Below are 26,482 nucleotides of genomic sequence, written 5' to 3'. Positions count from 1 at the left end.
TGCTCTGTGAACTAACAAATGCTGTCCTTGGAACAGGAGTTTTCTGTTGTCTGATGCCTTCTGGGGACATTGAACCCTCTCGTTCCCAAGACAGAAAGGCAACTGGAGTGTTTGGGAAAGAGAGGATGCGGTGTGGCTGTTGCCCCAAAGCCAGCTGCAGTGCGGACAGACTCCCACTCCGTCTTCTTGGCTTGTGCAGAACCAGGAGTTCTGGAAGTCCCTCCTGCCTCAGTAGACTCTGGGTCACCCCTGGGCCTCAGTCATGTTTCTGGTTGGGGCTCTGCAGTGTCGCTTTCTCACCAGGAATGCCTTTCCTGTGCTTTTTTCCACATGGGGCTTGTCAAACGAGTGGCAAATGTCCCTTTGGCAAGAGGGGTTGCCAACTGAGGGATGAGGCACAGCTAGAGAGCCTCCCATGCCCAGCACCCAGCAGCGCCTTGTAGTGCAACTGTCAACATAACCATAGGGGCATTTGTGGGAGCCGGTGACCCCGGCAGGATGGCAGCCTCTTCTCTGCCTCGCCATGTAGGGGCCGGTCGGGTAATTCATTCTGCAGCAGGCTGAGGTCCTGCAGCAGGAGGCATCGCTGCCCCAACAAGTTGGTGGTGATGCAGTTGAAGTAGCAGCCGCCGGGTCTGAGTCCCCTGCGCTGGGCATAAAGCAACACTTCTCTGTTCCGCCCCCTCTGGTGGGCGGGAGTGCTAAGCACGGGCTTCCTTCCACGTCCCTTGGAGTGGAGTCCCAAGACTGGAACGAAAAGCCTCCGTTTGTCCCACGTTGCAGGCTCAGGCTCCTTCCAGCACAGAGCGGCAGCCGTGGAGCTGTTCGGGGAGTGGGGGTTTGCAGTGTGCCCTGCCCTGCCCTGCCTGTCCCCTGCAAGCTCTGCAGATGTTTCTGTAGGAGTCTCTTCCCATTTCTCAATCTGCAAGCCTGCGAGGCGGTTTGAGTGTGTAAATTCCCAGTGAGAACTTGTGTCTCACGAGTGAGCTGCCCCACCACCAGGACGCCTTGTTGAATCCTGTGGCTTGTGGAGCTCTTGACTCGGGTGCTTTGTTAAAGAAAAGCTGTTCTGCGTGGCCTCAGTGCCGTTCTCCCTTGTCCCCCACCCTCATCTTCTGTTGCCTGGATTCCTGAAGGTGGATGGGGGAGGAATTAGTTTCTCATTCTTTGAATGAGGAGAGCTTGGTTTGTCTCTGAAAGTCTGAGCCTGCTTTGGAGACGCGGGATGGGGGAGGAGACCGTGCAGTTGTCACGCTCTCTCTTCCTTTCCACGCGGTGTCAGTTTGAGGTCTTCACCTTCTGCCTTTCAGTGAGGGGAGTGGAAGAGGCTGAGTCCCCTCAGAGCGTCTTTCCCAGGATGGCTTCAGAGCACAAAAAGTGAAACTGGAAATCTGTCTCCCGGCAGCTTCTCCCATGAGCTGCATTTTCAGTGATACGGGAGACAGGAGGAGCTTCATCCTTTCCTCTCATTAGGTGCTGTAACAGCACCACCAGCAACTGCTACCTAAGGGGGAGTTCCCTCTTTTCGCTTGTCTGCACCCCCCCGACCCATTTGACAGCAGTGAGGTAGTCTGCAGACCTAGGCCTGTGCTGCGTTCTGTGTTGCACCCCCTTCCTGCCAGTCTCGCTGATGAACTGGGCAACCAGGCCAGAGAGAGGAAGGAGAAACCCCACTCTGGCCCCCGTCCCCACAACCACAGTGAAGTCATGGCATGTGGAGGTGCCATAACCAGCTGTGTTTCCCAAGGACTCGAGGACTGCTTTCCCACACTTTTCCTGCTTGGGTCTCTCATGCTCTCTTCTTGCTTTCTCTCTTTCCAGACTCTAGGTGGTAGATCTGTGGTGAAGTGCCGCTGTCTAATGTGAGCCTCTTCCTCTTGCCCGTATGCATGAGTACCGAGTTGTCCTACAGAGTGGAGCATGCCCCCCCCCCCGTGCTGTGCCTTCCTCTGGCTCCCTGGGCTTTGCTAGTTCCTCCGAGTCGTGTGTGTGAGATGCTCCTTGCATAGCTGGGGTGAGTGGGGAGGTGTGCTGGAGCAGCATGTCTGCCTTGGCTGCTGTGTAGTCCTGCCTGCACACTAGAGCTCTCAAATGCCCCTGCAAAGGAATCTGGCTGTGTAGGTGGTTTGGGGATTCAGCTGTTGCTAAAGGAAGCTGCTGCGAAGTGATCCTATTCTGGGCCTGTTCACTGCAGCAGCACCTTGAGCAGTTGAGGTCAGAAGCCACATCTGCGGAGTTCTGCACTCTCCAAGCAGGGCCCCATGATGGGCTCATTTTTCGATGCTGCTGAATTCACTCAATTACCTGCAAAAGCAAAACTGCCGCATAGCTCGGGGCATGACTTGCTTCTCTTGCATCAGGTCCCAGCACTTGGGGGGTGCACTTTTGAGAAAGGGGGGCCTTTTCTTTTTTCTTCAGTTGCTTGCCATTTATGTTGCATTGAGCGTACAACCTTCATGGTTGGTGAAGCTGGCTCCTCTGCCCAGTGGATGGAGACTAACTTCTGCTCTAGACAGCTCAAGAAGCAGGAGGTTGGTTGGCAACCTTCAGTCTCGAAAGACGATGGTATAAGCCTACAGCACCCAGTATTCCCAGGCGGTCTCCCATCAAAGCAGACACCATTTCCAGCCTAGACAGTTGAGGTGCTTTAGAGGAGGGGTTGTCTGCTTGAAGTGGCTCTCAGCTGGAGCTCTGCCGCATTCTGTTTTCCTTCCTGATGAGGGTGCATGCTGTCCTTCCACCTTGTAGCGGGGAGGGAAGAGGAAGAACAGTGCCTGCATAGAATTGTCATTCTATTAAATCAGTCACCAAAGTGGACACTTGCCTGGTGGACTGTGTCTGCCTGAGATTTTCAGACAAAGATTTCAAGTTGTTGACCAATGGGAGAGAGACTTCTAACCAGTGCACCTGGTGGTCACACGTGGCAGGCACTGGAGGTGGCAGCATGCATCCTGAGTGTGTGTGTGTCTCCCTCAGTAACCTGGTGGTGGCACCAGCCACGATTCGGTCTTGCAGACCACCTTTCCCACGTTCCTGCCTTGGTCTGTGCATGTGCCGGTCTCATCATCCTCAATTTCTCAGTCAAAAAGGTGAATGAAGGTTGATCCAGAAACTCTTCATCCCCTGCTGTCTGTAGTGGGAGCTCTGGTTCCTGGGCAGACCATGAGCGTTTGCAAAGAGAATGTGTTAGAATGTTGTGTGTTTTTGTTTTGTCTTTGTGTTGGTGTCAGTTTCTCTCTGTTCTCCCCTGCCTTTCAAGCTAGAGGTTGTCTGGTAGACTCCTCCTGTTTCCCACAGATTGCATTTGCGTGTCTTGCCCCCTGTTTCAGCTGACACCTTCCAGAATTCCTTCTCACTGAAATGTTGATGATAGCATTGAGAAATGCCTTGTATGGACACCATGATGTATGGGCTCAAATGTGGCTTCCTCCTTTCTGATGCTCAAGCCTGATGCATGCTACCCCATTGAGAACCCAATGATGACCTTGGGGAGGGGCGCGCTGCAACCCAGTGATGGGGGAAGCTTGTGGAACACTTCCCCCTGTCAGCTTTCTTTCCCCTGTTTTAAATGACATTTTTTTAAAAATACAATTTGCTAAATGAGACTGAATGGAATGGATTGTGTGCCCTGCTGGAAGGAACGTGAGCTACCTTACTCCGGCTTGGACGCTGGGCCACCTCGCTCCGTCCTGTCCCTGCTGACAGGCAGTAGCTTTCTAGGGTTTCTTCTCTGCCTTCCTGGAGATTCTGCTGAGTGCAGCACTTGGGTCCTTCCGCTTTTGCTCCCAGCCCAGGAGAGCCAACTTTTTGCGAAGGGCTGCATGTCACGTGGTCCAAGACAGGAATGTGTTTCTCAGTGATTATGCAGCCAGTTTGCAAAAGCTCTTTTGAAGAGAGGAGGAGACTCCATGGAAGGCCCAGAGGGTCGTCTCTCAGGGGCTGCTTTGATCTTCGCCTCTGAGATGGTGCTTGACTTCAAAGTGCAGCGAGTACTGCTGGGCCCTGCTCTTCCTGGGAGCTGGAGGGGTTTCTGCTCTAACGCCTTCTGTCTTGCAGCTTTTGAAGACCACGACAGTGCTGTGGATGACAGAGACAGCGACTACCGCAGCGAGACCAGCAACAGCTTTCCCCCCCCATACCACACCACCTCACAGCCAAATGTGTCCCTGCATCAGTTCCCTGTGGCTTCCCGTCTGCAGCAACAGGGGGTCTTGCGAGACTTGGAGCCTCTGCACGACGATGACCTGGAGTACCGTGAACGAGCGACCATCAGGTGGGTACTTTGAAAGCAGTGCCCCACCCCCTCTCTTGCGGTCCCTCAGCAGGAGAACCTGAAGGCCGAGTAGCAGGGACCTGCTTCAAAAAGGGTGGTAGCCAAACTACAGGAAGCGATGATGCATTTCTGGTAGATGTTCAGCTCATCTTTTGGAACGTTTCCAATGCTAAATCGTGCAGTGGCATCTCGTGAAACAAACGGTGTCATTTAGTATCTTGAACGCTAACTTTTTTCTCTTTCTGTTGGAAAGTAATATTCAGGAGGTGATGTCTGGACATCCCAAAAGCATGGGTGGGCCTCTGAGGCCTGTCATTCATGAAGGGTGCCAGTGCTTGTGAGAGTTCCTTCATTCTGAAGCTCTGGGCTGTGACCCCTGAAGGAGACTTGTTGCACCGAAATGCACTGGACTTGTTTACATTAATATTATTTGCAATACATCATCCACCATCAGTACCTTTTGAGGATCATCTTCCTGCTTCTCCCCCTTCTTATTGCATTTTTTCTGTCCCAGTGAAGCTGTTCTTCATCTTGCTGGTGCAGTGCAGGTTCTCTTGCATAACACGCTAATTCCTTAACAGCACATGCCCAGAACTTTTCAGGAAGTCCTCAAAATGTTATCTTCCCTCATATCACTGAGTTGCAAAGGGGCATTTGGTGGGCCTCTGTGAGATACAGGAAGCTGGACTAGATGGGCCTATGGCCTGATCTAGTGGGGCTGTTCTTATGTTCTTAAATTCTGACATAGCCCATTTCTAAAATCAGGAGGTTGCGCATGCACATCATGGCTTGTAACCCGTAATGGATTTTTCCTCCAGAAACTTGTCCAATCCCTTTTTAAAGGCACCCAGGCCAGACGCCATCACCACATCCTGTGGCAAGGAGTTCCACAGACCAACCACACACTGAGTAAAGAAATATTTTCTTTTGTCTGTCCTAACTTTCCCAACACTCAATTTAAGCGGATGTCCTCTGGTTCTGGTGTTATGTGAGAATGTAAAGAGCGTCTCCCTGTCCACTCTGTCTATCCCCTGCATAATTTTGTGTGTCTCAATCATGTCCCCCCTCAGGCGCCTCTTTTCTAGGCTGAAGAGGACCAAACGCTGTAGCTTTTCCTCATAAGGAAGGTGCCCCAGCCCCGTAATCATCTTAGTCGCTCTCTTTTGTACCTTTTCCATTTCCACTATGTCTTTTTTTTTTGAGATGCGGCGACCAGAACTGGACACAGTACTCCAGATGTGGCCTTACCATAGATTTGTACAACGGCATTATAATATTAGCCGTTTTGTTCTCAATACCTTTTCTAATGATCCCAAGCATAGAATTGGCCTTCTTCACTGCCGCCGTACATTGGGTCGACACTTTCATTGACCTGTCCACCACCACCCCAAGATCTCTCTCCTGATCTGTCACAGACAGCTCAGAACCCGTTAGCCTTTATGTGAAGTTTTGGTTTTTTGCCCCAATGTTCATTACTTTACAATTACTGACATTGAAGCGCATCTGCCATTTTGCTGCCCATTCTGCCAGTCTGGAGAGATCCTTCTGGAGCTTCTCACAATCACTTCTGGTCTTCACCACTCGGAAAAGTTTGGTGTCGTCTGCAAACCTTAGCCACCTCACTGCTCAACCCTGTCTCCAGGTCATTTATGAAGAGGTTGTAAAGCACCAGTCCCAGGACAGATCCTTGGGGCACACCGCTTTTCACCTCTCTCCATTGTGAAAATTGCCCATTGACACCCACTCTCTGCTTCCTCGACCTCAACCAGTTCCTAATCCAGGAGAGGACCTGCCTTCTAATTCCCTAATTGAGCTTTCTCAGCAGCCTTTGGTGAGGGACTGTGTCAGACGCCTTCTGAAAGTCCAGATATATAATGTCCAGGGGTTCTCCCGCATCCACATGCCTGTCAACTTTTTCAAAGAATTCTATAAGGTTTGTGAGTCAAGACTTACCCTTACAGAAGCCATACTGGTTCTCCCTCAGCAAGGCCTGTTCGTCTATGTGTTTTGAGATCCTATCTGATGAGGCATTCCACCATCTTACCCGGTATAGATGTTAGGCTGACCAGCCTATAGTTTCCCGGGTCCCGCCTCCTTCCCTTTTTAAGAATCGGTGTGACATTTGCTATCCTCCAGTCTTCTGGCACCGTGGCCGTTTTGAGGGACAAGTTGCATATTTTAGTCAAGAGATCAGCATTCTTCAATTCCTTCATAACTCTTGGGTGGATGCCATCAGGGCCCGGTGACTTATTGATCTTTAATTTATCAATTAAGTTTGAAACATTGTCTCTTCTAACTTGTATCTGACTTATTTCCTTTGTCAGGAGGTTGGGTTTGGCCAACCTTGGTTCTTGGTTGGGTTTGGAAAGCAGTAGCCCAGTAGCAGCAGCATAATATACTTTTTGGAACCCACACTCATCAGGAGCTTGGGTGATTTCTTTTGACCCACTTGCAACTTTTGAGCATTCTTGAAGGATAATGCCAAGTTGAAATGGAGATTGGCTTTCAGGTCACAAAAGCACAGACGCTGGCTAAATGGGATGGATCTAAAGAAAAGGACTGAAAAGGCAGAGCTGGTAAAAAGTGGTTCCATGTACATGACCATCGTCCATAAAGTGAGGAACTCATTACCAGAAAGCCGAGCACTGTTTGAAGCAGATGCTATAGGAGATATATAGCCCAATCCTATGCAGGGTGGGGGGAGGGCAGGGAAGGGTAGAAGGGGGTGGGGTAGGGTGGGTAGATTGGGCTCAGGAAGGGGACAGGATCGGTGCCACCAGCACATGCAATATCCTATCCCCTTTCCTGGGATGGGTTCACCTGCATGGATTAACTTGGACTTGTGCCAGCAATATTGCTGGTGCAGGTTCACGTTGACCCATTGCAGCTGCTGGAGCTTACTTTGGTCAAGGGGACAAATATCCCCCATCCCAAGGAGACTTCCAGCAGCCTGAAATCCCTGATGTTGCCACACTGGGATTTAGATAGGATTGGGCTGATAGTTAAAGATAAAGCAGGGCCCTACCCCTGATTGGCTCCACATCTCTGAGAAAGCACTGCCCCCTTGCTATGACAGCTGTCAATCATGATGCCAGGATAAAGAGTGCTCCACTGCTTTGAGTACCCTCTATTTTAGGAGGAAAGGTGGGATATAAATCTCTTAAATAAAATAAATACCCTGAAACCCTGAGGGAGCAGGTGCACCTGACAACTGGGAATCCCGATGTGGAAAGAGAAACAATCTGTGGAACCACAGAGAGTGTCGTCTTCTTTTTTTGTGTGTGTTTGTGTATCCTGCCTTTTGCATGACCCAAGGGGGTCGCAAGAGCCTCTTGCTTTAGGCCACGACACATGCAGAACATCATGACTGGGTCTCGTCAAGTTTTGGCTTCTGCTGGCTTTCCTCCACTGCCCAGCTGCCTGCTTCTCTTTCTCACTTCCTTGTTTCAAAGCCTCAGCTGCGTGGTTGTTCTGTGTCACCATCTTTCTTTCACATCTTCCATCTTTTTCTTTCCTTCTGGAGAAGATACAGTAGCTTAGACTCCACTGTGAGTGACTGGATCGTCCTGGAATCTGCATCCCAGTCTAGTCAGACAAGCCACCAGTTGTCTCTAGAAAGCCAGCACTCGCTTGAGTTGTTGGATAGGTGGATGGTGCTCTGCGAAGCCTATACGTCTGTGTGCTCTAGTTATGGTCTACTGGGCTCCCTGAGGGGCCTTCTGAGTGCCTGTCTGCCTATGTTCTGCCTGGCTGATATTGCTGTTCCTGTTTCATGTGGCACTTGTCAGTGCTGGCTTCCATGCAGAGAAGTATGTAAAATTTTTGTCTCTGAAAAAGGAAGAGATGAAGAATCTCAGACCCAGTCTGGAGGAGAGTTATTGATCCACCCTGTCACTTGTGGGAAGTTCCCTTCTGGTCCTGCAGTGAGCAGAGGTGGAACCTTCATGTTTAGAATTCCGAGTTGGCCATAACTATTTGGTTTGATGCATCACTGGCAGCCAAACGGTTAATGGCGGGACCCTCGAATAACAATCCTGATTTCTGAGTTCAGGCTCATGTTTCTTTTTTACCTTGATGATGGGCCTCTAGCAGGATACTGCCCAGACAGCCTTAATTTGTGTCATGTCACTTCTGCAGTCTTGGAATAGCAAGATAGTGCTCTTAGCTTGTGCTTCATGAGTTTAAAACAATCATTATATGTTGCGAGATGCTCCCTCATAAAATGTCTGTTGATGAAACTCTGGTTCAGGTAGTGTGCCGGATGGTGACGCAGCTAAAGGGGTCCAGCTGCTGGGTGCGCCTCTGAAACGCTCCTCACTCAGCCTTTTCATAACTGAAACCCCACAGTGTAATATTAGGCCACAATAATAGTAAAGCTGGAGTACTGGGTGACATTTTGTGTTATGAAATAGCTTTATGGTGTGGCAAGTATGTCATGAGGCCAGAAAAAAGGAAGCTGTCCTGTAAACTGGAAAATGGGGGTGGGTGGGGGATGGGGAAGGTTCTCCTTCTGCTGGAAAATTTCAAGCTGTTCCTGTGCTTTTCCTCAGAGTAGAAATAACTTAGTATTGACCCTCCAAGAGAATCTTAAAGAAAGCTTTAATACAAAATTAGGCTGAGATGATAGCAAAGCTGGAGCACTTTTTGTGTTTGGAAGTGGTGCTGTAGAGTTTCGCAGGTGTTGGGACACTCGCATAGCTCTGAAGTCTTGCTGACACTGTCTCTTGCGTTAAAGCTCTGCCTCATCCTGCTCTTTGTTTTCTTTGCCCTTCTGTCCTTTTTATGCATTTTTTTCTCCATGTGCTTCAGACCACAATCTTTAGTTAACAACCAAAAGGTCAGGATCATTCCATTCGATGCTGAAGTTGGCAAAGGGTGTAATGACAACTATGAAGAGTTAGGCAAGCAGCTGATAGAAGACTTTCTAGAGAAGAGCCACAGGACTAGAAGTTGGCAGGACGCCACTGCCAAGAAAAGTCCCACACGCTCCAAGAAAGAGGACTTTGGTCTCTATGAAAGACCAAGGTGTCCATGGAAGGTTTGCCTGGACTTGGGAAATGCTGACGTTCCTTCCTATCCAGAGGAGTACGACACCATAGATAGGAGAAGAAAAAAGAAGCTAAGACACAGTCACTTTGAAGAATGCAGGCGAGGGAGAGTGCTGCACAACAGTCGCCTAGGCCTTCCTTGCGAGACGATGGTGTCTACAAACATTGTCAACATAAGACCGGAACCTAATCTTTGTCCAGATTATGATGAGACAGAGAAATACAACAGTAGTTCCATTGAAACAGAAGAGCAGTTGCCTGTTTATCCTGTTTTGCGCCCATACAAAAATGGCCTTCTAGTCAAGAGTGGCAGGGTGCCGAAGGGCAGACAGACAGGCAAGGACTCTGGATCAATCCACTTTGGAGGCAAAAGTGTGCCGTGCCCAGAAGAGCCAGCTGGTGGTTTTGTGCCTTTGGGTGACCTTGAGGAATCTGACGAACTCCAGGACTCTCCCATTTCTGATGATGATGATGATGATGAAATTGAAGAACTGGCTATACTTTCACAAGCCTTGTGTGAATCACAAAATCTCCACATTGGAGACTTTGCTGACAACCGTGTTGGGAGTGCCATGACTTTGTTTCAAAGAGACAAGAAACAGCATCGTGTGAGGGGAGGAAAACACAACTCTCTGAAGCAGGATCTGACCCTCTCTCCCGTTGAAGAGCCGACTGAGGAGTATGTTGATGCCATGGATGAGCTCCAGTGCTTAGTTGAAACTGTGTCAGAATACTTGGCCGAAAAGGAGGAAGAGATCAGTCGATTTGGAAGCCTTCCTCAAAGCAGAGCCGCAAGCGAAAGTGCATCTGTCCAACAGGCTGGTACTGATAAGTTGGCAGAAGAGAGTACGTGTTCAGAGCAGGGGAAGCCAGCACCTGCTGTGGAGGGCGAGGAGAGTGTCAAAGGGCTCTCAGATGCACTGCCTGACTTGTCCGGCGTGAAGAGCACAGTCAACTCCTTCTTCAGTTCCTTCACGGAGAAAGTGGGCTCAGGAAGAAAGCACCTGGCCACCTCTGTGGAAAAGCTGGTATCTTCAGCCCCTGAGAAAGCAGTAGGCCTTGGTCAGTCTGGGGCAGGCACTGCAGCCGTGTTTGCAGGTAAGCCCAAATCTGACGGTGCGCCTCCAGAAGTGCCAGCAGAAAGTGAAGCTGAGGGGAAGCTGCCCAGCTCCGCTTCCCTGAACCAGAACAGCCTTGAGAAACAAGCAGAGAAGGCCGGTGTCGGCGAGGAGGGTGGCAAGCCGTCTCCAGCCCAGAGTGTTTCGGGCCCTTCAGCCTCCAATCCCCAGAGTCAGCCCTCGTCTCAGAATCCCAGTTCGCTCGTCAATTCAGTCTTGGGTGCGTTCAACCCTTTAAAACTCTTCTCTGACAAAGAAGTGCTGAGGGAAGAGGCTGTGAAACAAGAGGTGCCCCCGAAGGTGGAGCCACCCAACCCAGGTGCTTGCAAAGTCAAAGCAAAGGAGGAGCTCCCTGAAGAGGAGACAAAACACACACACACACCTCCTGAGGGGAGCAGGAGTGAAGACGCAGCGAGTGCAGGCACTGGCCCTGTGGCCTCCATCTTTGGAAAACTGTCAGGTTCTGTGAGTTCTTTTAGCCTGAAAGCGAGTTTTGAGAGCCTGACTGTTCCCAAGCAGTTTGCTGGACTACAGAAGCCTGGCGAGGGGGCTCCCCCCTCAGGTGAGCCAGATAAAACGATTGGCGAGTCTCCAGAGAATCGGTCCCCTGCAAGGCGACTATTGGAAAGCAGGCAACGTGAAACTCAAGTGGAGGCGAAGGCTCAACCGTTGGCGCAGGAGGAGTCATCGGAGAACTTCTTTAGCCCTCTGAAGAAATCAATCAGTCAGTTGCTCCTTCCTCCTTCTACCGAGTCTGTGCCAAAGGAACCCTCTTTGGGTGTGGGAAAAAATCGCCAGCCTGAAGATGCCAGGAAAACGAGCTCTCCCAACAGCGAGCCGAGTTTTTCTTTCACTGGTAAATTGCAGCTTCCCTTTTGGAGCGGCTTGAACTTTTCAGAAAAACAGCCGGATAGTAAAGAAAAGCCTGGTATTTTCTCTTCCTTCTTGAAAGCTGCTTCTTCTGAAAACCTGACGAGTTCAAAAGATCCATCCGGCCAGCAGAACACTGGTGACAAGTCACTGAACTTCCAGGACCACCCCCAAAGCAGTGGTCCAGAAGCTGCCAAAACCAGCCCATCAAGGTCTGCTTCAACTCCAGCAGTGCAGGCGAAGAAAGAGGAGCCGATGCAGACAAAAGAAGCTGGGCGAGTTGCTGGTTCGCAGGCACCAGAGAGTGGAGGCAGAAATCCAGTGGCTTCAAGCCCTTTGCCAACTGCACACTCAAAGCGAGATGATAATTTTATGAGTGCTCCAAACCACAGCAATCCCGAATGCGAAAGAGCAGCATGCGCCATGCAGGAAGAAGCAGGCCTAAATGTGGCAACAGGCAAATCTGGGCCCGCAAGTGAAGCTGGAAAAGGCAGGAAAATGGGCGATGCTCAGAAGGCGGCCCCACAGCAGGGTTTGTTTTCAGGCCTCTTCCGGCATTCTCTGTCTGACCTTCCAACAGCCAGCAAAGAAGAACCAAGTGTCCAAAACGAAACTGGCAGCCAGAAAAGTTGCAGGCCAGAAAAGCCCAGCTTCCTCTCTGGACTGCTTAAGTTTGCTTCAAGTGAAAATCTGTCTGATTCCCAGCCAGATAAGACAAAAAGTGGCTCTCTGGGCATAATGAAGTTCTTTGAAAGGAGTGAGGAATCGGGTTCTGGAGATGCAGCCACTGACTCGCATGTGGCTCCCAGGACCCAAGATGGCAAGAGACAGGAGGTGACAAGTGTCTTAAGAAACTTCATGCATAAACCAAAACAACAGGTAGAAGACGGAAGAGTGGAGACTCTGAAGACCAATGGCCATTTGCCCGGCAAGGGGTTAAACGAAGCAGACCAGAAACACACTCGCTTACCTCCGCGTTCCTTGTCACAGAACTTTCTAAGTTCTCTGCAGAAGAGAGACTCGCCTCCCTGTTATGGACAGGATGTGGATCCCAGTATTTATCAGAAAGCTGAAAGATTGAACCAGTTTTGCAGTTCCTCCCTATTGAACACTAAATTGTGTGACCAGTCAGAGCAGTTCCGTGCTTTTGACGGAATGAGAAGTCATTCTAGCGTTGACTGGAAGTATGATGCAGGAGAATTTTCTGCACACACTCATCAGGTCTCCTTGCCCGTTTACTATGTCTTAAACCAGAGCTCCATCCCACTGGCTGAGTTTTTGGGCTGGTCAGAATGTAACGACACAGTCATGAATCTGTGTAAAAAAGATGGAAATGCAAACATGGTGGATTGGAGGCCAGATTCAAGTTTTGATGCACGGAGCATGGATAGAAGCGTCGTGTCGCATGACTCTTTTGATCAGTTATTCTTTCAAGATTTCGTAGAAAATGAGATGTGGGCAACTGGTTCCTTAGATGGAAGCCTCACTGCGTTTGAAGACTACAGCTCTGTTCTGGAAGAGATGCCCATGGACTTAAGCTATTCATCTGCTTGTGATGAAAATCTGTGGGCCTTAATTGATCAGGACTCCTTAAGTATGGATGGGAGTTTGGGGTATTCCTCATATAGTCAGGAGTACCAGGACTGGCTCACGCTGCTTGAGCACGGAGTGTGGTGGCCGTCGGAAGATGGTGACTGTGGGTATTACATGTACAGTGATGGTCAGTATGTCTATTCTCTGCTCACAGACCCTACTGGGCAGTATGTCTATATATGCACTCCTGACACGTACACCTATCCAGACTATTGGGATTGTCATTATCCAAGCGACACCTTGCAGAGCACTGTGCTGAACGATAACACAATTGCCGTTTGTGGTTTCAAAGTGTCTATAAGTAATGAAGATGAGTTGTACTGGTTTGCTGAAGAGAAACAACTGGACAGTTACTTTGTAAATAAGCCTCTGGATTTGTCTGTTGCTCTGCAAAGAAGTGATCAGCTGATGAACATGAATTTGGAGACCTTTTCGCAAATGTTTGAGGAGTCAATTCATTACCAGAGAGACCAACCTTTAGATTTTTCTGGATACAAACTTCAGAAACTCAAGGTAGACTTTAGGCCTGAGAGAGCCACAGAGGGGGGCTCAGAAGAGCCTCCTCTAACTCTGGACCTTCGAGTGCACCCCAGAATGGCTTCTAATGGGAGATTAAAAGAGATTGTTCACCCTGAGCAGCCGGACAGAACCCCTTCTACAACCGCTTCAGAGAACATGCAATCGAGTCGGTTTGCCTTCCACATCTTTCAGTCTTCTGCCGTGTCTGAGCCTCCACTGGTGTCTCGGAGGACAGTGGAAGTAAAAGTGACTGAAGAAGAGAAGTCGTCCCCTATGAGCAAAGTCTCAACTTTATTTTCTGCATTGGGTGGCCTGATTGCTAAGACCTCAAGCTCGGATGGACATGAATCCCTTGAAGATGCAGCTGCAGAGAAAACGGCTCCATCAGAATTGCTGGGGGCCAAAAGTTCTGCCCTTTCATCAGCATTGTTTGGGAGGATGGAAGAGGAGACACAGAGCGATCCCCAGATTTCTGCCAAGCGTGAGCCAGAGAGAAAAGAGGTGTCCAGATCGCAGACACCCGAGGCCGTTAGGAATGAAAAGCCAGCCGGTTCTCAGACTGCTCAGCAGAAGAAGGCTCGTTTGGTCAGATCTCCCTCTCAGCTAAGCCAGAGACCTGTCGATACCGAGCCCTGTCAGTTGGATCAGGCTCCCGTCCCAAGTCAGCGTGAACTCCAAGTGAGTGGAGAGGAGCCCAGGAGAACTCAGGCAGTCCCCGGCCCAACACCCACCATGGCTGAGGGCACACTGTTCAAAAGTGCTCTGAAGATCTTCAGTCTGGGAGAGGACTCCTCAGTGGCTGCAGCAGCAGATAAGAGCCCAGCTCCTGGATTTTTGGATTTCTTTAAAACCCAGGTAAACAAAGCACCAGAACCATCACCAGCCCAGCATTCAAACGTGGCAAGCAGTGAAACTGGGAAGACTGTGCCCCAGGAGAAGAGAGAACCCACAGGCATGTCATCGCTGTTTGGTTCCATAGGAGACTTTTTCAAAGTGGACAAGACCTCTTCCCCACAAAGTGGGACTGTCCCAGCACAGGGACAAAGCCAAACAGCGGTGGAAATGAAGAAGGAGACGGGTGAATGTGGCAGGCAGCAGCAAAACAAAAGCCTCACTTCTGTCTTCGGTGCCCCCAAAGAGCAGGCTGGGTTGGAAGCCTCCAGGAAATCTGTGACCCCCCATGACGAGCCCCACCAGAAGACCAGAAAGGAAACTGCTGCAGGGAGGGAGATGCCTCCTGGCAGTGCAGCGCACAAACCCTCCACTCACTCGGGCCCTGGAATGGGTCAGCCGCAGCAGCTTGCTGGTGAATCGGCTGCTTCGTCCGGGGAGCGCAGAGTCAGCCGTGCAGGAGCCAAGTCTGAAAAGGCACCGCCACGCAAGACCAGCCAGCCCCCAAGACAGGCTGGCTTCAGCCTGCCATTCGGCTTGACGCAGGCGGCTCCTTCCCAACCGCAGCAGCAGCAGCAGCAGCAGCAGCCGCCACCAGCCAGCAGGAGCTTCTTCTCCTTTTTCACTGCAGCAGAGAAACCCCCAGCTGCTGCTGCAGCAGCTCCCCATGCCAGGCCCCCAGAAGCCGACAGCCTCTTCAGAGTTCCTGCCTTCCTGTCGGGAGGACCCACTGCCAAGAAAAATGTGCCTCACAGCAGCTCCAGCTTCAGCTTTTTCAACCTGAGCACCTTCCTGGAGGAGAAGCCACCAGCTGCTCCAGAGAAGGAAACCCTGCCCAAGCAGCAGCCCAAACCTCTGCAGCAGCCCAGTGTGGAGCTCTCCCCGAAACCAGGTGTCACCGCGGGCCCAGCTGCAGCTGCAGCTTCCTGGAGGCAGCAGGACCTGGACAGTCGGGGTCAGGAGGGAGCTGCTGAGGTCGTTGCAGCTGCGCTTGGGAAGCAAGAGGCTGCTGGCCAGCATGACCAGGCAAGTGCGGTCAGTGCCCCTGTGGCCCAAAGTATTGTGGCAGGTGCTTCAGAAGCAGGAAGTGATGCAGGTGTGCCTGTGGTGGCCAGTGAAGCTCTCCACAGTGATACTAACAGGGAAGATAAGCCAGTTTTCTCCAAGAGTGGCCCTGCAGTTCCTAAACCGAAGGAGGACGGAGTGCCCTTTCCTTTGGAGCGTCCAGAGCCTGTGGAGCAGCTCGGAAAGAGCATCCCAGGGAGTTGCAGTGAGGTGCTGCTCTCTTCTGAGGAGGACACGGCTCTTTTGCCTGGGAACGAGGCTCCTGGCAGTGCATCAGGGAGCACTTCAGGTCTGGACAAGACGCCTACAGACCTGGGTGCCGCTGGAGACGTTTCTCAAGGAAAGCCAGTTGCACCAGAACCACCCACACTGCCAGAGACTGAGGTGGCCCGTGGCGCTTCCCAGAGAACTGGCACCCAGCAAGCTCAGGGTCAGGCGCCTCTCCCCCAAAGGCCAGCTGTGCCAAACTTGCAGGAGAAGCCCAGAGAGCCTGAGAGTGAGAAGTCGGTGCTGGATAACTCCGTGGAGATGTTTTCCAGTTTTGTGACGAAAATGAAACCCACCAGGGCCTTCTCCGGCTTATTTTCGCAGTCACCAACTCCGAGTGCGCCGCAGAAGAGCACGTCATTTTTTGGCCTTTCGTCTCTGCCGCGTGGGCCGTCTCCAACCCTTCCCAGTGACCTCTTTGGCATTTTTAAAGGAATGACAGAGGAGACCCCTTCAAAAGCTGCTGAGCCTCTTTCAAAGCCTCGGGATGCTCAAAGTGGTGGGGACAAAGGGGAGGCAGGCTCAGTTCTTGGTGCCAAACAAGACCAAAAACCTGGTGCTGAAGCCTTGGAGACGAGTGCTCCTAACGCCTTGAAGCAAGGAGGCACCTTGGTTATGGCAGAGGAGAACCTAACAAAAGAATGTCCTGCAAAAATGGACTCTGAAGCTGCTGAAAGATCTGGAAGTGGCCAGGAGGAGCCTCGGCAGAATGCGTCAGAAGCCCTGCAGGGTCTTGACATGACACAGCTGGACACTCATTTGGTGACTTCTGAGGAAATGGGCAGTGTGGACTTGGGTGGGCAAGATGTGGGCAGTGCCCTGGATGCAGAAGTGGAGGAGCTGCTGGAAAAGCCTGGAGCCGGCATGGAGTCGCTGGGGGAAGGCTTCTCCTCTGCTGCAGGAGAACAGTCAGTTCTGGCGCAGGACTCTGAAGGCGGCATTGGCCAAACGGATCCAGGTTGTACCCAGGAGTGGGAGCCCGGTGTGGGTGAGGCCGAAGAAAATCTAGGCCAAGCAGACTTGACTACTGTACTGAAGACCGAAGAAATTGCCATGGAGAATGAGGCAGCTACTGATAGCACGTTGGGGGCAGTGGACTTGGAGCCAAAGGCTGCTGTGAAAGAGGCCTGCGATTTGCACCAGCAAGAAAAAGAAACGAAATTGGATGTTTTGACTGAACAGAAAGAGCCCCTGAGAGTCACTGAAGTGTCCCCGGAAAGGGCTGCCTTCAACAGCAGTGTGGCTCAGAAGGCAGAGCCTGCCAGTATTTCTTCAGATGCCAGCCATGCCAAGCCCGTTTTTGAAATTCCAAGCATGCCCACATTGCCCAAGTTCAGCTTCATGCCTTCGACCGAGAGCAGCAGGCCCTTTGGGTCCTTCTTCTCACCTCCGCCCCCTCCTGTGGGCAAGACTGCCACTGAGCCAGGCCTGGTGTCCAGTTTCAACCGGTTTTCCTCAGCTCTGTTTGGTGGAGGAAGTGATGAAAAGACTGGCAAAGCGGAGAGTGCTCAAGGGGCGGTGTTTGGGAGGAAGCTCGACTTCTCATTTCCATGGCAAAAAGAGACTCGGGAGACTCCTCTCCAGCCAGCTGCACCATCAAAGGACTCGCCTGCACCGGATGCGGCACCCACTGCTTCAGCCAGACAAGAGTCGGAGGCCCCACCGCCTCTGTCCACACTGGAGGCTCAAGGGTCAGGCATGATGCTCGCTGATGGGAGTCCCACCCCTGCTGCCTCCTTTCCAACTACTGAGTCAGAGTTGGCGTCTAAGCAGCCAGACAACGTGCGCCAGGACTGCTGGGACGGCACAACTTCTGTGAAAGCCAGCCAAGAGCCAGAGGCCGACATCCTCCAAGACTCTGAGAAAGAGCGAAGTGAATCTCTGGGCTTCTCTTTGGATGTGCAGACAGAAGGGCATGTGCGTGTCCAGGGCCAAGTGGAACAAGAGGGAGGCACTTCTTGCGCTGCTGCAGAAACTCCAGTTCCCGAATCGCAGCCAGTGGAGCCTAGTCGCGAGGAGCCCCCTGCGAAGAGAAGGCCAGTAGTACCAGCAGCATGATAAACGGCCCTCCCTCTCCGGCTGCTTATCATGCTCGTGCTATAGCAGTAGATGTCTGAGCAGGCCGTTCCCGCCCCTCTGGACTGTGTGTGTGACGCCTGTGGCCCCTGGTGGTAGGTGCAGCTGTGGCTCCGGCTGCGCAGCATCTGTCCCCAAAGCCCTTTCCCGTGGCTCTTCCCAGCGTCTGGCTTGCTCTGTGTTGTAAGGCTGTGGCGAGACTCTCTTGGGCCCTCTGTCTGTGCTGCTTTGAATGTCATTGTCGTTCAGCCTTTTGTAGTCTAGTTCTTTGTGTGTGAACAGCTGGCGCTTCTGGAACAATCTGCAATTTTGTGACAGCTGGAAAGGCGGGGGATGCAAGATGTGAGAAGAGGTGGGGATTCTTTTGGGCGGGAGGCTTTTGGAATTGTCAGGAAAGCTTGGCCCGGCCCTCAACAGTGCACTGAAGGTGGGAGGAGTAGTCCGTAGTGCGAGGGCTGAAGCAGCTCAGTCTCCAGTCGCCCAGCATGTTCCTAGGGCAGGCTGCTACAAGCATCTCTGGCCCTTTGCCCCCATTTGGCCCTAAGAGGACTTCCCCCTGGCTGTGGAATCTGAGTGAAATGTCAAGTTCTCACTGTTCTGATGCTGCAGGTGTCCAGAGACTTCAGGTTCAGGTCCCGGTTGAATAGACGAATGTGTTGGAAGGCTCTGAGTGCAGAGCCAGTGAGAGGTAGTCAGGCCCACTGTGTGCCTCAGGCCTGCAGTCAAGCTGGCTTTTTATCTCTCGTGTCTTGAAGGGATGCTCAGTGATTCCACCCTGAAAAAGAGAACCGTAATGACACGTCGATAGGCTCACTCTCCGCCTCTTGAGTTCTTCCTTTCCATTCCTGTTGCTCTTGCTCCTTCTCACCTCCTCCCTTCCCCTTCTTGCCATCTCCTGCCTCCTGACCCTTCTCCTCTTGGCTTCTCCCTCTCCAGCCAGCTCCTTTACAAATTACAACATGAAGACTCTCGCACTTCGGAAATGGGATTTGTACATAAGCAGGTCAGAAAACAATCAAGCTAAGCTCCTAACCCCTTCCTGGTTAGGAAGCATAGCTTCAGAGCATGTGCAGAAAGCTGACACCCCCATCCAGCAGCAGAGCTGGCTGCCCTGGCAGTGGGAGGCAGCTAACTGGGGAGGTTCTTTTCCACCCAAGAGGCGGCCTTCCAGCTACTCAGGAGCTTCCAGACCCTCATGAAAATGTTAGGAGGGAAATGCAACCTGCCCGGAGTATTATCCCAAGTAGCAGCCGAGATGGCTCGGCCAATCAGAGTGTCTGGGAGGATGACTTCAGGCCAGTCGATGAGCAATTCCCCCCCCCCAAGCACACAGCTGTGGCCAGCTTGCAAATGGTGGCCTGGCTGGGGGTTTGCAGTGGTGCCAGCACAGGACTCTCTATAAGAACCCTCCAGGTAGCCTCATGGCCCACAGAGAAGCAACTTGGCTCTTGCACAAGATAGACTCCTGAGGGCATGAAGAGGGAGTCTGACTAAAGTCACATGCATGCACAGTGGTGATGTCATCACCCAGTCGTCCCAGCCCAGAGCTGCATGGTGGCCCTGCTTTTCCAGCTGCAACAGGTTGCAGCGACAGTGGAGAGCTCTGCACATTTCATCCAGCAAAGCACACAACACCAGAGATTTAATCTGGCTGTGGTCTGGTCCCCCCTCCAGGATGTTTTGCCAGCATGTATAGATGGAAGTTACCCAGTTTGGGAGCAGAAGCTTTGGTGTTCCCCTGTAGATGTTTGGTTGGTGTCAGCCGGAGAGCACTTGTATGCATGAAGGCTGCCATCTGTCCCCTCTCCTGCTGGGATTCAACAGCACAGAGTGCATGTGGGCATCTTGCTGTATGAATAATTCCTGGAGCAATAATTCCAGGGTGCCCTCATAATAACCAGACAGTTCCAAAGGGAAAGGCCCACGTCTTGTTGACGGCCAGAGATGCTTTTTTGGTTAGCAGCAGCTGCAACAAAGTTCATTCCCAGCAAGCCCACAGGTTTTTAGAAATACGCCTTAGCAGCAAAGATGAGAACCTCCATGTTTCAGGCGCCAGATGCTAGAAAGAAATTTTTGGTTTTTTAATCAACACTTTTTGTTTGGGTATGTAAAATATAGCACAAAAATCTTTAAACCTGTGGCAAGCCCCCATTGTTGTCACCCGCTCTGGACTACCGCGCTGCCTGCCACAGAGAGGCCTCAGAATGTTCCTGGAGAGAGGGTTCCAAACACCCTTATCCACCTCCTCAGGCCTGCCTGGCCCTCTGCCTCCACTCGGCTCCCAATCGCTCCCACCACTGGCCGCCCTGTGGGTTATGCAGCTCACCTCCTTGCCCCACCCACCTCCCTGTCCTGCCCTCATCCTGCCTGGAGCCTTGCCCACCGAAAGAGCCCCCCACCACTGGCCCCCTTCACCCCTTCCCCTTTAGGTGTGTCATCCCCCCCCCCGGCAGTCAAGGCATGGCACCAGCAGGAGCCCTGGCTGGTTGTGCTGGTGCCAAATCACCCAGCATGGCAGCGCCAAGGCAACCAGTGGACCTGCCCCAACAGTAGTGACTTGTGCTAGCTGTGCTGCCCCCACCTGCCTCCTCCAGGCACCTGCTGTCAGCCAGTAAGTCCGAAGCCAGCTGGCACAGTGGAGCTCAGTGGGCCTGAGTGGACGTGTGCAAGCCTGCAGTGTGTGGGTTACTTGCACTCTGCATCTTCTCTGTGGCAGTGCGAAACCTGCGCTGCCTTTCTGGATTGGATCATGTGAAATAGAGCATTTGCCGGCTGCTCAGCGGCTTCTGCAGTTGGTGCCGATAGAGGCTGAGGCCCAATTTGCGGTTGAGGTTGAGGGAGGCCCCTCTGGCTGCGGGGGCCCTGAGCAGGCGTGGGTAGGGCCTGGGCTGGCCACCTGCTGCTTCCTGGCTGCCACTGCCTCCGAGCTGACTCTCTCCTTGTTCTCTCACAGTCCTTCCGGCAGTAGTAGGTTTGGGTCCTCCTGCAACATCAGTCAGGGAAGCTCCCACCCGAGCGAACTGGACCATTACCCTGGGAGCGTCCCTGATTCTGAGCACGAGGAGGAGCTCCCGGAAGCGCTGCCGACGGCTCATCCCTGGGAGGCCCTTGAATTGCTTGGTGAGAGAAGTGACCCCCCGGAGAGGGAGAAACCGTTTGGGGGAGAGGAAGCAGTGGAAGAGCCCCCCTCCCTGAAGCCCCTCCCTGAAGCAGAAACGGAGACGACCAGAGAAGCGACCACCAGGCCGCCAGACAGGTAAGTTGTGCCGTGTGGCACGTGGGTTGACCATGAGGCCGAGGTCCCTTCTCCACAGGGCTTTGGTCTTTTGCTTGGTAGGTGTGCTGTAACCTTAGAACAGGAAGGGGACTACTCTCCTCCTGGCCTACGTCTCCTGATGTGCTGGGGGTCACACTCCTCCCAGACTGCTGTATAGCAGCCCCAGTGCCCCTTTGGAGTTGACAGGCCTGCCTTCTCCCTCTGCTGAGCACTCCAGCCACACACACCACCTCTGGAGCTGGAGCATGGAAGTGTTCAGATGTGGGCCTGAAATGGTAGCAAGGCCTGTTCTTCATGAATGTGTCCATTATTCTGCTTGCAGCTGGTAGGACTGGGAACTCTGCCCCCTTCTGTGTGCTACTCCCAAAGGAAGGCAGGCCTTGCAGTGCCCCAAACCCAAGCTGTGAGACTCAGAGCAGTTTGTGCTCCTTGCGAGGTTTCCCCTTTTTCTTTGACTGCCTTGCACGCTGCTGCGAGTGGCTTTGTCCTCTCCTGGCCAACCTCGTTGTGTGTTGGCTCTAGCCATTTTTTAAGAATCCACTAAGCCTCATTCTGTCTTTTTATGTTTCCAACATTCATTTTTTTGTTACCAGTCACCTTGATGAAGATGTGTCGCTGCTGCCGTTTTCCCTTGCGAGAGCCCGCTGGATCCGAGCCATCAACAAAGTGCGCCTTCAGTTCCAGGAGGTAGGGCTGCTGCCAAGTGCTGCTTTCCGTTCCGCTCTCCCTCTGCTTGCAAGCTGTGTCTTGGCTTGAAGGCCGGCATTGGTTGTCCAGGCCCCCCCCCCCATGTGCTGGAGCGAAGGGCGGCCTGGGTGGGCCGATGCGCAGCAGGACAGCTTTGGTTGTGAGGTGCTGCCTTCACATAGCAATTGAGGAGTATTTTGAAATGAGCGTTGCTTTGAAGTGGGGCCCTGTTGGCTCTTGGCAGGTCCTCTTCTGCTCAGAGGAGGTGCTGCTCTTGCCTTTGCCTTCCTCCACGTGTCCTTCTGTGTGTTAGGTCTCGGGGTGCGTACTTTCTTTGCTGCAGGCAGGCAGGCAGGCAGGCCTCCTTGGGCTCCCCAGGCTGGAGCACAGATTTCTCTCTCACGCTTCTTGGCTGTGTTGTCTTGTGGATTTGTAGAATTCTAGGAGGGCACCTTGGCGGTCATCTTCCCTAGCCCCCTGCTCAGTGCAGGCAGAGATGGCCGTCCAGCCTTGGCTTGAAAATCTTGCAAGGAGGAAGAGCCCACAGCTGTCCAGGGCAGGCTGTTTTAGTGCTGGACTGCTCTTGTTGGGTCACTCTTCCTTGTGCCTTGCCTGAACGGACAGCCCTGTACTGCAACCCCTTGGATCTAGCCCTGCCCTCAGGAGCCACAGAGAGCAGTCCGCACTGCCTCCTGCCTGACAGCCCTTTGGATCAGCCCTTTGCATTTGCCATCACCTCTCCCCTCGGTCTTCTCTTCCCCTGGGAAAAGGTACCAAACACTCTTAGCTGATCCTCCCAGAACTGGGTTCCTGGGCCCCTCTGAGCTGCTCTCCTTCGCACCTACTTGCGCTTTGATGCCACAAGCGAACTGTGCCGTGCAAAGAACCTTTCTCCAGAGTCGCCCCAAGGAAAATGCTGTTGAGGTTCAAGTTCATTCCACTTGGCATCCCTGTGCTGGTGACCTCCACTTAGCTGCAAGATGACCATCTCGGGAAAGAGACCAGACCTGTGTGAGGCTGGCCGGTGTGTGTGTGTGTGTGAATGAGAGTGCGGCTGGTCAGCATCCGTCATTCAGGGGGCGGCTCTAAGCACATAAAGGGAATGTGCAGAGGCAGGCAGAGCACACTCCAGTCCATTTCAGAGATTCCCGAGTGAGCAGCTGTTGTCAGCTCTTCCTGAGATTCAGAACTTGGGCTCGGAGGGTTCTTGTGCGGTGGACGGAATCCCTGGGGGAGGTGCTGCTCTGGGTTCATCCCAAGTGGTACGAGGCACCAAGCGCATGAAAGATTTGGTGCATGTGTGCATGGCTGCAAGTGCCTTCTTGTGCTTTGTCTGCGCTTTGGATCACAGAAGCCTCTTGGAATGCAAAAGCAGACAGGGCTCAGCATTGGTGCTCTTCTGTCTCGTTCTGCTCTGCAAGACCACGGCTGGGCTTGGATTCGGTCAGGATTTGGAAGGGCTGCTGGCAGTGCATAGTGTGTCTCATCCTTTTGCACCAGATGACCTTGGAGTCCAGGCAGACAAACCAGGGTGTTGGTGTGGCTTTGCTTTGGGTGTGGAACGAGGATCACCTGGTGGCTGTGAGTGCCAGAAGGCCAGTGGCCAAGCCTGAAGCCTCTTGCTGGTTTGTCCCTGAGTGGGGGGCTCTCCATGTGGGAACTTCCCTCTTGCCCAGAGGTGTTCTTAAACATGCTTGTTTTTCACAGATTTTGTTTCTTCCCAAGCAGGAAAAGTGCAGAAAGCTGCGTTGTATGTCTGTTCAAAGGGTGCACATTTATAAATTAGAATTATAAATTACTTGTTGGCAACCTTCGGTCTCGAAAGACTCTGGCATTGCACTCTGAAAGGTGGTTTTGGAACAGCGTCTAGTGTGGCTGAAAAGGCAGATTCGGGAGTGACAATCCCTTCCACACCAGGAGCAAGTGCAGTCTGTCCCTGGTCTGTCTCCCTGGCTATGGGCCTTCCTTCTTTGCCTCTGTCTGTTGGCCAAGTGTCTCTTCAAACTGGGAGAGGCCATGCTGCACAGCCTGCCTCCAAGCGGGCCGCTCAGAGGCCAGGGTTTCCCACCTGTTGAGGTCCACTCCTAAGGCCTTCAGATCCCTCTTGCAGATGTCCTTGTATCGCAGCTGTGGTCTACCTGTAGGGCGCTTTCCTTGCACGAGTTCTCCATAGAGGAGATCCTTTGGGATCCGACCATCATCCATTCTCACAACATGACCGAGCCAACGCAGGCGTCTCTGTTTCAGCAGTGAATACATGCTAGGGATTCCAGCACGTTCCAGGACTGTGTTGTTTGGAACTTTGTCTCCTCAGACATAGTTGGCAACCTTCAGTCTCAAAAGACTCTGGTATCGCGCTCTGAATGGTGGTTCTGGAACAGCGTCTAGTGTGGCTGAAAAGGCCGATTCGGGAGTGACAATCCCTTCCACACTGGGAGCAAGTGCAGTCTGTCCCTAATTATAATAGCTTTAAAAGCATACTAGGTAGGTGATATGGGTGGTGCAGTGTCAGCAGATGCAGCCACAGTCACTGTAATTGCAGCATTTCTATCCCTCCTTTCATGAACTCTCCGCGTGTGGGAGTCTTGCTGGGTGGTTCACAGGCAGCCTGTACGAAACTCGTGTTTTGGCAAATGAGTTTTCACAATCGTTGTTCTAAGAGCAATTTGCAGAGCCCTCCATTTCCAGGTGGAGCCCTTCGGTCAGGCTGTTGGTTGTTCTTCTGAGAAGCTGTCTTTCCACTGCACACCTCTGCATTCCTGCAGCAGCTTCTCCCTGCAAGTCCATCACCCTCTCACAGCTGCTCTCACCACCTGCTGACTCTCTGCTCTCACAAAGGCTATCAGCTTCAGGCTGCAATCCTAACCTCACTTTCCTGAGAGTAAGCCCCATTGAACAAAATAGGACTTACTTCTGAGTAGAGCTGATTAGGTCTGTGCCCTCAGTCTACCACCCAAGACTCAACCAAAACCACTCCGGCTTAGTTTTCCTTGGGCAGCCTTCAGCAAAACCACCAGTCCAGTCTCCTGCTCATGACACAGTCAATTAGAAAATGTTAGAAAATTGTTTTATTTTTTCACAGATTTTGGGTTTTTTTGTCTTTATGTGTGTGTCCTTTGTTTTTTTTATTTTTATTTTTTTTACAAAAAATGGGAAATGCAGTAAGTAAGTGGTGTTGTGTGTTTTTATTTCATTATCATTAAAAGATCACACCTCTGCTCAGGCCACAATATGTTATGTTGCACCTTCAGTCTCGAAAGACTCTGGATCTGGATGGGGGCTAACAAGCTGAAATTAAATCCGGGTAAGACAGAGGCTCTCCTGGTTAGGAAATCCTCGATGCAGGTGCTGGACTATCGGCTTGCGCTGAATGGGGTTGCACTCCCTCTGAAGGAGCAGGTCCGCAGCCTGGGGGTCCACTTGGACTCGCAGCTGCTCCTGGATTCCCAGGTGGCGGCTGTGGCAAGGGGGGCCTTCGCTCAGCTTCGGCTGGTGCGCCAGCTGCGGCCGTACTTGGATCGTGCAGACCTGGCCACGGTGATCCATGCCTCAGTGACATCGAGATTAGATTACTGTAACGCACTCTATGTGGGGCTGCCCTTGAAGACGGTTCGGAAACTGCAACTAGTGCAGAATGCGGCGGCCCGTGTGGTTACTGGAGGTAGGCGGTTCGACCCTGTCAGTCCGCTTCTCCAGCGGCTGCACTGGCTGCCCATTCGTTTCCGAGCCCAATTCAAGGTGCTGGTATTGACCTTTAAAGCCCTATACTGCTCTGGACCAGGGTATCTTAGAGATCGCCTGCTCCCGTACAATCCGGCTCGCCCTCTCAGGTCATCAGAGAAGGCCTTTTTACAAGTGCCGCCGCCTAGGGAGGTACGTGGGGCGGCTGCAAGAAATAGGGCCTTCTCAGTAGTGGCACCAACGCTATGGAACTCCCTTCCCCTTGACTTAAGAATGGCTCCCTCTCTTGAGACCTTTCGGCAAGGCCTGAAGACCCTTCTGTTTAAACAGGCCTTCTGAGTTCTTGGCCTTTTAACATCTTTTTAACATCTTTTAATATTTTTTTACAGGCCTGATTCTTTTATGACTTGCTGCTGCTCTATGCTCTTTTTACCTATTTTTTTTACTCTGACTGCTGTTTTTAGTATGTGTTAATATGTTTTTATTTGTTTTTTAAATTGTTTTTAATATGTTGTAAGCTGCCTTGAGTCCCTTCGGGGAGAAAGGCGGGGTAGAAATAGTTGTTGTTATTATTATTATTATTATTATTATTATTATTATTATTATTATTATTATTATCGCGCTGCTCTGAAAGGTGGTTCTGGCACAGCGTCTAGTGTGGCTGAAAAGGCTGATTCGGGAGTGACAATCCCTTCCACACCGGGAGCAAGTGCAGTCTGTCCCTGGTCTGTCTCCCTGGCTGTGGGCCTTCCTTCTTTGCCTCTTTTTTGAGGCAGCTCAGCTTCAGCTCATGTGCTCAGGCCACACGAAAAGTCAAAATGGAGCAACGCACTGTGTTTCAAAAGAAATCTGTCAACTGCTCTTTTAAAGCCCCCGTTTACCGTGGACAGATGTGCTGCCCTGAGCACCCAGGTCAGTGGGGGAGATGGAGGCAGGCCCTGTCCTGGTGGCGGAGAATCAGCTGTGTGTTCGTGGTCAGCTTTTCCATCCGGCTGCCTTGTTTGGAAGTTCTGCAGTGGAGGGAAGGCGGCAGGTGTGATTGTGGGCACTTCTGGGTAAACGTCAGCTGGTGTTTTTCTGTTTAAGGAACACATGAGCTCCGTTAGAGCTCAGAAAA

General features: G+C 52.0%; 1 protein-coding gene across 1 annotated transcript in view; it reads left to right on the top strand.

Annotated features, from left to right (window-relative positions):
* The window catches only part of LOC136639365 (protein unc-13 homolog B-like), a 210,172-nt gene that overhangs the window by 58,877 nt on the left and 124,813 nt on the right, over positions 1–26,482 (top strand). The window contains exons 8-10 of the mRNA XM_066613488.1: positions 4,057–4,273; positions 20,674–20,976; positions 21,591–21,684. Of these exons, the coding sequence (XP_066469585.1) occupies positions 4,057–4,273; positions 20,674–20,976; positions 21,591–21,684 (614 nt within the window). The remainder of the gene's footprint in view (positions 1–4,056; positions 4,274–20,673; positions 20,977–21,590; positions 21,685–26,482) is intronic.

Source organism: Tiliqua scincoides, chromosome 2 (assembly GCF_035046505.1).
Source record: "Tiliqua scincoides isolate rTilSci1 chromosome 2, rTilSci1.hap2, whole genome shotgun sequence".
NCBI classification, from domain to species: domain Eukaryota; kingdom Metazoa; phylum Chordata; class Lepidosauria; order Squamata; family Scincidae; genus Tiliqua; species Tiliqua scincoides.
Note: the sequence above shows the minus strand (reverse complement) of the source record. Positions and strands in the feature narration are given on the sequence as shown.